At 40.2% G+C, this 14,430-nt stretch overlaps 1 protein-coding gene across 3 annotated transcripts in view; it reads right to left on the minus strand.

Moving 5' to 3' along the window:
* Positions 1-2,550: 2,550 nt before the first annotated feature.
* Positions 2,551-14,430, minus strand: part of adcy1a (adenylate cyclase 1a) — a 48,836-nt gene continuing 36,956 nt past the window's right edge. For 2 of the 3 annotated variants that reach the window (XM_053614234.1, XM_053614233.1), the window contains exons 15-20: positions 14,048-14,164; positions 9,969-10,115; positions 9,200-9,298; positions 8,188-8,302; positions 6,428-6,552; positions 2,551-6,351 (exon numbers count right to left, since the gene is read on the minus strand). In XM_053614234.1, coding sequence (XP_053470209.1) covers positions 6,040-6,351; positions 6,428-6,552; positions 8,188-8,302; positions 9,200-9,298; positions 9,969-10,115; positions 14,048-14,164 — 915 coding nt within the window. In that variant the 3' untranslated portion in view covers positions 2,551-6,039. Of the gene's footprint in view, positions 6,352-6,427; positions 6,553-8,187; positions 8,303-9,199; positions 9,299-9,733; positions 9,872-9,968; positions 10,116-14,047; positions 14,165-14,430 lie in introns of those variants that run through there. The other variant, XR_008384676.1, reaches the window with a different exon arrangement.

Here is a 14,430-nt window from a genome sequence, read left to right on the forward strand (position 1 = left end):
ATGGACATGGATCACAGAGAAGAAATGTAAACTCAAATTAAACAGCAGTAAGGAAACCTCTGGGTTACACATGTAACCCTGTTCCCTGAAAAGGGAACGAGACATTGTGTGAGCTTTACGCTGTGGGAACAAGAATACCCACTCCATCATACTGAGGGCATGGCCTGTTCAAAAGGTCCGAGCCCGAGGGTCACAGTAAGACACTCGAGCCCGGGTTGGAACACATATCCAGGTTGTAATATCGAATGAATGTGTCATTCGATATTAGACCACCCTGCCGCAGCACTCATCGATATGTCATTCGATATGTCATTCGATATAGACCACCCTGCCGCAGCACATACATCCTGTAAGGGTACTCCTTTAGAGAAAGCCTTCAAGGAGGCGACCCCCCCCTAGTGGAACGAGCCCTTATGCCCAGAGGCATAGCGAGACCACACGCCTCATAAGCAATAGAGATCACTTCCACTATTCAATTAGAGATGCACTGCTTTGGTACAGTATCACCCCTACTGTTGCCGCCAAAGCAGACCAGCAGCTGCTCTGACTTATGCCACTGGCTGAAGCGGTGGACGTAAGTGCAGAGAGCCCTTACTGGACGCAGTAGGTGCAATTTATCTTCTGTGAGGAATGGAGGAAGACAGAAAGCCTCCAACACTACTGGCTGGGCAGCAGACATAGGCACTTTAGGAATATAATCCAGCCTAGGATATAGGAAGGCCTTGGCTAATACAGGGACAAAGTCAAGTCAGGAAGGGGCAACAGAGAGAGCTTGTAGATCTCCTCGCTTGAGAGATGTCAGAACCAGCAGAAGAGCTACCTTTAGAGTCAGAAACTTCTCAGAAGCTGACACTAAGGGCTCAAATGGGGTACCTGACAGACCTTCCAGGACCACAGAAAGGTCCCAGGAAGGAATGCGTGGTCTGCCTGACAACACACATAAACCTCAAAGTTAGCAAATATTGCCCCACAGAGTCTCCATGAATAGGGGCGTGGCTGGCCAAAATGGCAGCCACATAGACCCTGATTGTAGAAGGAGCCAACCCTGCTGAGAAACATCCTCGCAGTTCACTGGGTCTAGCTGACATTCCTCACAACACAAGACAAAAAGTCTCCACTTGAGCGCATACAATTTCCTCATGGATGGAAATTGTAACCAATCGTCCAGGTAGTTTAGTTCATGGATGCCCTGGAGTCGCAATGGAGCCAGAATAACATTGAGCTCTGAACTGGACCCGGTAACCCTTTTCTACAGTAGACAGAACCCATGGAGACACATTTGGCAGTATTTTCCACACTGCCAGAAGGTCTTTTAGTGACATTGACTTTTCCACATTCTATTGGAGAGAAAGCATCAGATTTTGATTGCCCTGTGACAGCTTGCTGACCAGAGAACACTGAAAACTTGGGACAGCCTTGGCTAGGGGACAACCACATGTCCTTTGATAAGTCCCTCCATGGCCCCAAGATAGAGAGATAATGAAGAGCCTTTTTACAAGCGTTACACAAACGACCGACATGCAGTCTTGCTGATGATAATAAGGCTGAAGGTGCGGTTCACAGGTGCTGTTTTTATAATCACGCGATGCGCTTAATTGCCATGTCACCTGATCACGGCCGGCCTATAAATTGGCATGATGTTACACAAGCTTCAGATACTGGTCATGCGTGAGGGCGCTTCCCACAGCATGAAGCTCACGCAACATTGAGTTCCCTTTGAAAGGGAACATGTTCTCCATGCTTGCTCTATGAACATTTTCAGTGGAGGAGGAGGAGTGGGAAGTTAATGACAGAACTGTTGTGTTTAAGATGATGTTTTATAACAAATAATTTGAATTAAATATACCAAAGATTGGGAGAAATAAAGGGGCATTATGGAGTGGGTAATGTCCATAGATCAAACATATGTGTGGACCATGGTGATCTTATTTTCCATGCAAAGATGGTGGGGGAAAAAACATGGAAAACGTGTCTCTATTTTTTCAATGCTGTTTTTGGGCTTATTTCAGGTCATTTGGGTGGAATTGGAGATGTAAATTTAATGACAATTTTGCTGAAACCTGGCAACCATAGTTAATGATATTAGCTCTGCTGTGTTTATCTCAGAAGAACAGTGGAAACACACCTGCTGTATTAAACACAGTTGAATCAAGGTACATGTAAAACCATTCAAAACAAGCTTCTAGACTGTATGCTAGTATGTTGTTGATTCTCACCTGCTTATTATGGGGATATTCCAAAAATTAACTAAATAGTAGTTTATAGCATAAGTCAAGTGTGATATACTCTTGATATTTGTTTGAAGCTATGTTGTTATTAATTTCAGCCTAATCCACCAAAATCTATGGTCATGAGCTGCTGCTTTAAACATGTTTAAATTGTTAAGTTCAAAGAGGCTCAAACTCTCACACAGTTACTGTTAGTTGTTAAGTAAGTGGGGAGTGAAGGCTAGCTCATCTGGTCTGATCCCACAGAAAAGTTACTGTAGCACAAATTGCTGAAAAAGTTTACGCTGACTATGATAGAAAGGTGTCAGAGCACACAATGCATCACAGCTTGCTGTGTATGGGGCTGCGTAGCTGCAGATTGGTCAGAGTACCCAGGCTGACCCCTGTCCATCACCGAAATCAACTACAATGGACACGTGAGCATTAGAACTGGACCATGGAGTGATGGAAGAAGGTGGCCTGGTCTGATGAATCACATTTTCTTTTACATCATCTGGATGTCTGTCTGTCTGTGTGTGTGTGTGTGTGTGTGTATGTGTGTCGCTTACTTGGTGAAGAGATGGCACCAGGATGCACTATGGGAAGATGGAAAGATGGCGGAGTCAGTGTGATGCTCAATGGGCAATGTTTCACTGAGAAACCTTGTATTAGCTCTGTGGGTTGCAAGTGCTGTACAAATTACAATTTACACTGGGCATGTGGCAGAAATTCAATGTCAATAGCTTCACTTTATGCAGCATATTTAGTTTTTGTAAAGGTGCAATCATGCTGAGATATGAGATCAGATTTCAACGTACAACTATAAATAGTTTTATGTTTTTTTGCTGGATGCAGTGATAGAATCAGGGATAGTAAATGACACTTGTTTTGCTCAACTTGTTTTTCCTGAGGTCCAATGGTCACCTTTACAATCACATACAACTGACTCAAGGACACAGCCATTACCACACAAACAGGGTGCAATGACTCAGTGACACATGACATACAGAAACACCCAACACTATGTCAGTTCCAGCTCTGTCTCTCATTGTCATTTTATTCCAGAACAGTGCAAACACAGGTATAAAAGATCTCAATATGAAATTTACATTCACATATATCAATATTGCAATCAATACATTGCAACCCCAAAAAATAGCACATATATTTAAGGTTATAAGTAAAATACTTTCAATTTACTCTGCAGTAGATTTCATACATGTAATATTTTAAACCCGTATCATTTATGAAAATATCTAATTAACATGAAAATCTAGTGTATTTACTGTGAACATTTTATGCATTATTAAAGTTGTAATATTTAGAATGGCGATGTATTAGGCCACTGTATTTTGTATATAGAAAATAGATCATTTTTCATGTGGCTACATTTGTTTAATCATAAACTCTGATCTAGGCATAATTCAGAGATAAAATGAAGAGTTTGGCTTTTCTATAATGGTTTTCATATACATTTATTGTATAGAAAGATGAAATTTCCCATTCCCATACTATAACCATCACTTTTGGGGTGAACAGATTTTTCATAATCATAATTTTGTGTCCAATTTCAAGCTTAGAGAGCTTTATTTTATGTCACTAAATAGCTAAGAATGCATTACCCAGGCCTAATGGATATTCAATAAAATATACTTCTCCAAAACCAAGGAGAAGACATCCAACATTGAAACATCCAACCCCAAAGTTTTACAGGAAGCCAAAACTGTACCCTTGATGGATCCAGTGCATATAAAACTCTAGATTATTTTTAAAAAGTAGAATCAAACACAATATCACAAAATTGTGCTACAATAGAACACTGGAATTGATATGTTGGTAACAAAATGTGTTGGCACAAAGGAATACACCCAAACCAACAACCCCTGGATAGAAGGCAGTCACCTCAAGAGCGATGCTACAAAACTCCCAAGCTTTCTCCAACACTTCACAGCACCATGCATGGAGAAAAAAGCAAACAAGCTGTCGATAAAGGTTTGAGACCAGAAACACCGTAAAAATGAACAAAAGGCCACTGTTCTACATTCATGCAGTGCAACTAAAAGTCTTTTCTAAATATTACCCATTACACGTTTCACCCTTTTTGTTCAGGTTTTTTTGCATTAGTCATGCATTAGAGTCACATTGCACTTAGCAAAAAGAACAAGACAAGGTAGAACTGTGGCATGCGAAGAGGGACATGCAGAACGGCAAGCTTGAAGCCAACTTCATTCCCTAGGCATATTTGGAGAAATATCAGTTACAGTAGTATTTCACCAAGAAATGAAAAACTATCAAATAAATACGAGAGACTAACCGATCAGATCAAATACACTTTGTGACCACAAAACCAAGACATCCGAGGCCCTTTTTATTCTCAATGCATGAAGATCCATATATATTTTGAGCATATATGACAGCAGCCATCTGCTGACTGTGCCATTTAAATAGAACAGAGGTTTTATCCTGTGCTAGCACTCCTACTTGTGCAAGCACAAGGTAAAATCCTCTTGCCACCAGCACTAGCAAAACCCAGTTGAGTGTTAGCCTACTTAGAAACTCTGAATAGAGCAAATATCACAAATGTTTCCACAAATAAGAACAAGCCATGTGAGCTATTTTCAAACTTCTACAAAGATGCTCATTATCCCAAGTGGACACTTAAGTTTCCTGCAGCGGATATAGTACATTTCAGTCTTCATGAACATCTAAGCCACTGCTTTACATGTTGATTTCACAGGTACTGTTTGTGAATTCTAGGAACACACGTTCACCTTTAGTGTGTGTGAGTTGTATATTCAAGACAAAGGCTTGTTCTGTATATGTGTTTGTGCCAGAAACGGCATCTCCATCATAGTAAAAGGTCAAAGAGCAGCAGGAAGTGTGCACTGACGTCAAGAATGTTCCTACTCAAAGCACCAGTGTGTAAGCGTTAGCAGCTTTACTTTACTGGTGTTTGGAACTCACGGCTTATCTCATTGTTAATGATAACAGGACTATATATATTTACAAGATTTTAGCATCTGGATATAATGTATAGTCAGTTCACTCAGTCAATTCGCTCATAAAGGCAACAAGAAGAAATACTTTGAAGGATACGAGATTCAGTTTTCTGTACATCAATACAGGCTGTGAATTGCCCCAGGTTTTCAGAAACTTCCCACTGACTAAACAGAACACCGATGGGATTTTTGTTTTCTCGTCCCGCCATGGGCATTGACTGGTTTCTCATAAATACTCTTTCTGTGAAGTTCTTCACACATGAACTCAAACACACACAAATGTAAAATACAGCGCTGTTTAAATGATAAATGTTTGGTCCCCACTGCATACACATGCTTATTTTCATAGGCAAATAAACACACACACACACACACACACACACACAAACACACACAAACTCACACACAGGAGTGTGTGCGGCTCCTTTGTTGGTGTGAAGCTGCCATTACTGTAAAACACATGCTCCTCTTTAGGAGCCCCTGATATCTAGCTGGACTGAGGAAGACTCATTAAAACGAACACCCACACACGTGCACATGCACACACACAAACATACACACACAAATAAACAAACCTGCTCATTATGTTTGCATGTGTGTGGGGAGGAGAGTTATTCTCTGCATGAGAGATCTAAATGTCTCATCTCTCATAAACATCACGGTCACCCTGTGGACAGCGAAGACTGCTTTAATCTCAGTCATGTGTCTCTCCCGTTGCTTTCTCGATGCGAGTGTGTTCTTCTGTGTCCTCCATCATCCCCTCAGTCCGTCACGTCTCACTCCCCCTTGATTCACTAACAGGTTGTTTGCCATAGAAAGTGCCTCCTCATCAGTCACACCTCCATCTCCACGTCGACAGAGATGGAGGGCAGGTAGAGAATGCTGTTGTTGGAGGAGGTGGGACCAGGGCCAACATTCTGTGTTTTGACCCCATAACTAGTCGCAGTGGGGGCGTGGCTCAACTTTGTCTGGATGCATGGGCTTCCTCTGCGCTCCAAGCTCTGGGAGCACGATTGGAGAGGGCCTTCATGAGACCAACTCTCTAGGAAGTAGGTGAGCATTTGACCTTTTCCTTTCACACTGACCTGACCACGGCATAGGAAGCGGTAATGGCCAGAGAGGAGCCGGAAGACGTCTTCAGTCACCTGTTAAAAAGCATCAAGTCGTGGTTTTATGCTTATCTTTTGTATTCACGCATATTTGCACGTGTTTGTGTTTTACCTGGATTTTGCCTTGTACTCCAGTGCTGTCCATCCTGCTGGCCACATTCACTGTGTTCCCCCAGATGTCATACTGAGGCCTACGAGCACCAATAACTCCTGCAACCACTGGACCTACATTAATACCTGATCAAACACAATCACAATGAACTAATGAATCCATCCAGTTTATGCATTTGATTGGTCATTAATTAGCTGAGCTGCAATAAAATGTATGTCAACTGAACAGCTTCATAAGGATACTAAGACAAGTGTGTGTGTGTGTGTGTGTGTGTGTGTGTGTGTGTGTGTGTGTGTGATTTTGAAGAGTCATAAATGTTTATGGATATTTCTGAGAAGATTTGGAAGATTTGAGCAAAGGAAAAACGTCAGAGAATGAATGAGTGTATTGTTGTGTGTATCCTGCTGATGTACTTAGGATGTCCTGTGCATGGCCAGTTTAGTTCTCGAGCTATATATATATATATTCCACACCTCCACACCTATATATATACACATGTGTCAGACCTATGTACAGTACTGTGCAAAAGTCTTAGGCACATGTAAAGAAATGCTGTACAGCAAAGATGGCTTCAAAAATAACGAAATTAAATGTTTTTACATTTTTAAAAAATACTATAAAGAGCAGTAAACAGAAATAAATGAAACAAAGTCGATATATGGTGTGACGACCCAAAAAAAATTTGTAGTCTCAGGTAGAATTAGTGCAGTTTTATAAGGAAATGAGCTGTAAGTTTTATTGCGCATCTTGCAGAACCAGCCACGGTTCTTCTGGAGACTTTGACTGTCGCATTTGTGTCTTATTTCTTCAGCAAAATCCAGACGCCTTCATTGTGTTTTTTTCTCTGGAAAGTGTCTCTTACCACTTAATATGCAGCTTTCTTTACTGACATACAAACATTTTTTTTCTGTGCTGGAAAACTAATGTTTGGAAACCTAACAAGTTTTTGTACTGACTAAATAATGTAGAAGTCATAAAATAAAAAATCTATAACAAAGTTTGTACTAAAAAAAATAGGGTGCCTAAGACACACTACTGTACATCAGCTATCAGACACACAAAAACCTGGACAGTTGAAGACTGGAAAAAGACCAGGTGACTGTCCACTTTAGGTGAGTCTGTGCCCATGATCGCCTCAGATTCTTGTTCTTGGCTGACAGGTGTGGAACCTGATGCGGTCTTCTGCTGTTGAAGCACATCCACTGCCAGGTTCGATGTTTTGTGCATGCTGAGATGCTTTTCTTGCTCACCACTGTTGTAAAGAGTGAATATTTGAATTACTATATCCTTCCTGGCAGCCCGAACCAATCTGGCCATTTCCTCTGACCTCAGCAAGACGTTTCCACCCACAGACCTGTCGCTCACTCAATGTTTTTTATTTTTCTCATCAATCTGTGTAAACGCTAGAGAATGATGAGTGTGAAAATCCCAGGAGATCAGCAGTTTCTGAAATCTTAAACCAGCCCGTCTGGTACCAACATCCATGCCACAATTAAAGTCACAGAAATCACACTTTTTCCCCATTTAGATAAACATTACCCCAAAGCTCTTGACCTGTATCTGCTTGATTTTTTATTTTTTTTTTGCATCGCACTGTTGCCACATGATTGGCTGATTAGATAACTGCATAAATGTGCAGGTGTACAGGTGCTGTTAATAAAGTGGATTGTGAATGTATATGTTTCTCACACTCGCTCTCTCTCTCTCTCTCTCTCTCTCACACACACACACACACACACACACAGTGTTGGTTTACTCACCCACTCGAAGCACAAAGTCATTGTATGACTGGTAGTTTATCGCGTCGAGAACTCTGAACATCTGTATAGCGAAGTCTGCCACTGTACGTAAATGTTCAGAAATGGACTTCTTGGCCTTTCAGGAAGAGAACAACAGAGTATAGGCAATAGAGACTTACATTAGATACACTTTGATACACTCAAATGTATCATATACTTTTACAGTGTCATTATATCTTAAAATCATTTAAAGTCATAATACATAGTCTTATAATGGTTTGGTTTCCTAAGCAAGACAAAATTAAAACAGCAAAAATGTTTGTACTATGGGCTATAATATTGTCCTTTTATCAGGATTGCTCTTTATCTTAAAGTGCATTAACTATCAGTATCAACTATTCAGCATTTACAGTGATACTAATAGGAAAGTTCTGTATGTACAAGAGTGAGGAATGTAAGTCTGGACCAGTGGGCACTGAATGTGCGATTTTTAAACCATTAAAAATCTATAACATGTTTAACATGATTTAATGACTAAGAAACTAAACAAAACGACATAAGAACATACAGTAAATATACACAATGACTAACAAATTTGGAAACACCGCCATTTCCCCATGCCATCCCTGATACACACATAGCTAATAACTGCTAGTAAACTAGCTTGCATTTCTCACAGGCAAATGGGGTTTAAGTATCTGTATCTGCATTTGTATTATTATGTGATTTATTATATATTCTTAATGGTTTAATGATTAACAACCAATCCTCTGAAGGATTTATTAACCACTAACATGATAAAAAAAAGCTAGCTAACAGTTCCTGGGTATGACATCATCCTCTAATAATTTGCATTTCAGATGTGATTAGTCCAAAGCTGTGGAGCCAGTTTCCTGAGGTCATAAGCTGAGCTCATACGTATGTGATGTTCGCTGAAACTTTTTGTATGGACGTACTACTCATTCATGTTTTGACTGAAAGGTTTCCCCTAAGCATTATTTCTCAATTATTTGCTCACACATTCTTTGTGTACCTTAGATCCAGTGGTCGGAACAAGGCCCACTGCTGCCATGTAAGTGCTGCCTATAGTTTTAATCTTCTCAATGTCCTTATAGCACTCCTTATCCAGCAGCTGCAGAGAGAGAGAGAGAGAGAGAGAGAGAGAGAGAGAGAGAGAGAGAAGCAACTGCAGAAATGACCAAATTATATTAAAGACTCTTTTTGTAAACATAAACATTCTGCCAGTTCAGTGATCCAGCTCTACACGCAAACAGATACAGATGCATTTTTGGCTTCCAGTCCTCACTAAAACTTCTTGACCGCAGAAAATGCACCTGTATGTGTAAGGGTAAAACTGAGATATTACAAAACTCTGTCTATAGTCCGATGCTAGGCCCCTGATTATCATGTGATCCATCTCCAAACAATCCAAAGCAGACGGTGAGTTTATTAAACTGCTATTTAACTGTTTCGTTTGCTCTTTTACAATTGAACAGAGCTGTGTGCAATATTAACACACTTTAAATTCACTGCTTATTTTCATATCCACTTTCTTTTGGTCACCTACCTTATCCAGTGTACTTCATATCAAACCACAGACCCAGAGTAAACTGTGTGAACTGCATAAACGGAGTAAACCACCTGGTTCAGGTAGTGTGTGCAATCTGTGTATGCACCAGATAGGCCTTTGCCTATTGTCTCTGACCTTTTAAAAATGACAACAAAGGGCCAATGTGGACATTTATCTGTATCTGTATCTGTATCTGTACAAGAGAGCTCGAGAGAGAACGAGGGATTCTTACTGCATCAAAGTCTGCAATGATCTCATTGAGGAGCCGCAAACACTCTACACCCATATTGTTTCCATCCAGCTCAATGTAGAAGTCATTGAAGTTTGGGATGGAGGCGAACAGGACGCCCACCTGAGAGTAGGACTGATAGTACAGGTCCTGTGACAGAGGGGGGAGAAGAAGAATGTCCATCAGAACCTAGTGCTGGCTTGTGTACAATAACAGTAGTCAATGTGTGCTCCGGTATATTTACAGGAGCGTTAATGAAGCCTGAGATATGAATAATGATGCAAATGCAGACATTCACAACATATGGGCAATTACACATAATAAGAATAAAAAAAAATTAAAAGTTCACAATAAATTAGCAGTACTATCACCTGAAAACAACATTACAGTCTTGGTCAAGATCAGTTTGGGTCTGTAAAAGGAATAAACTGTCCAACATTCATGTGAGTGTGTGATGTGTGTATCTAAGGGAAGGGTGCACATGAGACGTGTTTTGTGTGTGTGTGTGTGTGTGAGTGGTCAAAACATTCCAGGATGTTTGTTGACATCATTTCTTGGAAAAAGGCTTAAATAGGAATAGAAACTGGTAACACTAATATTAACCCTTCAGTTACACCAAAGAGCATATTGATTACTAGAGAAAAAGGACACCAATACAGTACACCTGTAATTTTCACACTTTGGAATGGCCCTTTAACTCAGAGACTGTAAAATAACTTTCAAAGCTCAGTTGCAAAGCAAGTACAATAATCCCAAACTTGACTCATTTACACAACCATAATACAGCATCATCAATGATTCTGCATTAACCTTTCACTTAATAATGCCTGCAACACTGCAACACCACAACATAGTGGAGAGAGGGGGAACTGCAGCAAACATTCATGAGCCAGAGAAACTTCATTGATTTTTTTAATCAAATTAAATTTCTTAGGAAAAACTACACATCATAGCCATATAATTATTTATTTGTAATTTGTCATATGATTTGGCTGGTATGATGTAACACATTCAGAAGAAGCAAAAGTGAGAGAGAAAATGGGGGGATTTTATAGGAAAGAGAAATCGGGTCATGTAAAGTACCTCAACAGAAAACTGCTTTAATGAGGCCACCTGACACAGCTCCAACCACTAGACCAGATCTGATGCTCCTTTTGACAGAGATCTGTGGCTAGTGTGGAATGAGGCCCCAGGAACTGTTTCCCTCCTTTTTTGATCATCAGACAGAAGTATTAATAATTTGTGGACACACATCCCCATTAACCATGTGGAGGCCTACATACATCTACCCAGGACTGTCCTAACGTTACATATGCCACTGACAGTCATTACTATAGATGATTATGTCATCTAAATAGGCAGCAGCGAATGCAGTGTGGTTGTAGAATGCAGTCCATTAATCAGTGAAACAGCCAGTGTCACAAGCAACCAGTGACAAAATGGTATAAATTGGATGGTGGGGATAAAGACGCTTTTCTTTGGACTTTGGAGACAAAAATGTGTCGAGGAAAAATGAGACAATCCAGATGCTCTTCAATACAAGGCAATATATCCATCAAAATTAGGAAAAGTGTTTTCCTTGCAAAAGTCCAATGGACCGACCCATTTGGCTTGGGTACTGTGTGATGTCTCTATTACACCCATCTGTAGAATTTTCCCCAGTGCCTCCTCAACTACTTTTCCTTTGTGTTCAGGCAATCAATAAGTCTTGTTCTATGACTTCTGTGCATCTAGGTAGGGGGGAAAAGATTTTTTGAAAATTTGGGTTTAAACATGGCAAGCTCTGCTCTCTGGGACAGTGAGAAATGGACTTCAAGTGGGATTGGAGTGAATACACTCTGGTTCCGACACATTCACTACACAGCAGATGTTGCTCTGGCAACGGGGACCACTTCTACTGTTTGAGCAGATTGAGGTGGTGAATCTGCTGTGTTCCCCGAATCCTTTCACAATACCTCTTCCTCAGAGAACTTCCTCGATACAAACTTCCTCAGCCCATTGAAGGGCCCTTGCTACTTGGTGGGTTATTTTGAGCTAGAGATAGGGAATAATACAAACATCTTCCGGTCCATGTTCTCTCTACCTATTACACAGCCACTGTTCCTTTCTTTGGGCTGATGCAAATTCTCCCTCGATAAATGACTGGAGTTTTGCTTGCAAGTCGAAGATGTACTGAACCTCATTTTTACTGGGAGTTGGACTGCACTCTCTGTTTTCTTTAATCACATCCTACACACCCCTGTATCAAACCGGGGGGAGCCATGTGGAGAAGTGGAGCACTTCCTGGAATGCAAATAGGGCAAACATTTATTGCAATTCCAGATAACAAAGGCATATGTCCTGCTACGCAAACGGTATGTCACTTTGTTTGTCAGAACACACCCAGTCCTAAATAAGCTGAGGAAACCCTGACCAATCAGTTCACAAGATTACTGGGTGGGAAAAGTGGGGACCAATCACCACATTTGTTTCATGAATTTGGCCCTCATATTCAATTTTGAGGAGCTCCAGAGGATGTGTGCAGATCCCCATCTAAAAAGCTCACCTTCATCTCCCAACACAACACAATTCATCTTGAATGAGACTTTGGAGGATCATAGTCTGTAGTCTGTGCGCAGCCCCAATCGAATAACCTGATACATGACATTAAATCTGACTGCAGGCCCATGCCAAATCCCTTTCTCACTTGCTACATATGATTGGTTAAGAGTGATTTTAAGCTTTTAAGACTTTTAAGTCAGAGATTCGACATACTGTAAATTAACATACGCAGTGATTTAACTCAAGTTTTCATGAAGTTCCCAATGACTGAAAAAGACAACCAATAGGATTCTTTTTGTGCGTGTCAAGCCAACTGAATTGACAGATCTCATAGTGATACCGAGTTCTCATGAATTCTATCCATGCCACATATGCTTCCTTTCCTTTCAACTACATTCAACCACATCCTGTTTCTTCTTCTTCAGAAAGCAGAAAAACCCTTTCTGACCATTGAATCAGTTTGCTTATGTGATCCCTAGTTATTTCTAGACTCGACTACGGAAACGCTCTTCTTACTGGTCTCAGCGTATATGCCTTTTCTCCTCTACAGAGCATTCAGAATGGTGCTGCTTGCCTGGTTTGTAACAAATTAAAAACTCATTTCTTTATATTCCACACATTAAAGGGCAAAGAACCATATTGTCTATGTACTATGGTTCAGAACTACATACCTCCATGCCAACTCAGGATGCTTGGTATGTTCTTTTCTAAGGTCAAATCATACTCAAAATGCAATAACTTGCTGCTTCGTTGTTCTGGCTCCTCAATGGTGGAATGATTTATTTATTTTTTTAATATATATACCACTTATTCCACCCTAACATTAGAGACAAACAAAGCATTTGTTTCGTGTCTTTCATGCTGTTAATCTTTCTAAATTCGCTAGATGCTTTGTATTGCTTCAACTGTTAAGTGTCGACTAAATGACTAAATACAAATGTAAACAACTGCACAGATATAAACACAACCAAACACACACAAATGTAAATTTCAGCACTGTTGTGACTCTGAATGTCAGTCCATATTATATACAAAAGCTCTAAGTGGCTCATCAGTGTATATTTGCAATTAAAAGGCTCAAACAACAAAGCTCCAAGGCCTGGTGAGTCATAGGACAGTCATAGTGTTTACCCTGTTCTGATTAAAGTGGCCAGATGACCATTTCCTGCCCTGTGTGGAAGCAGGGATATTTGAACAGAGAACTACACTAATGTAGAGTATTAAATAAGATCTGAGTCATAAACGGTAGTTATCAACAAACAATTTTGAGGAAGTCGTAGTCATCACAGATCTCCTATTTACTTTTAGACAAAAAGTATGCGTTAAGAGGCGATTTTCTGTAGTATCATAAGTACCAGAAACTCTTAATTGTGATGTAGTTACATTGAAATACTGAAAAATGTTGACATATATCAGCTGGATAAAATAATATGAATTATATATAGGGATTGGCGTAAATTGCTCCAAACTAAGTTGAGACAGCAAGAGTGTGACGGGTGGGATAAAGTGTGAAACTGTTTCTGCAGAGAGTGTATTCAGACCATGTTGCGTGGGTTGGACAGGAGAAAGTGCTGGGCCACATGGGCAGGGAGCAAGTTAAACAGAATCCTCTTATTGTCCAGTTTGACTTTCTCCATGTCATCTCTTTCCTCTTCAGCCTGGAAATCATACACACACACACACACACACACACACACACACACACACACACACAAATAATGTAATAACGTATGTGTAAAAAATGAATATGAATAAATAAAGTATGAATGATCTACCATTCAAGTTGCTTACCATTAAAATCTTTTAACAGAATTATATAGAAATGTTCAAGCCTACATGCATATTTCACTAGCCGACAGTCATTCAAAAAGTAACACATAAATCATGGAGAGTATTGAGGCAAAACAAGGTTTAGTTTTTGGAA

This window comes from Ictalurus furcatus, chromosome 25, assembly GCF_023375685.1.
Source record: "Ictalurus furcatus strain D&B chromosome 25, Billie_1.0, whole genome shotgun sequence".
Classification (NCBI taxonomy): Eukaryota; Metazoa; Chordata; class Actinopteri; order Siluriformes; family Ictaluridae; genus Ictalurus; species Ictalurus furcatus.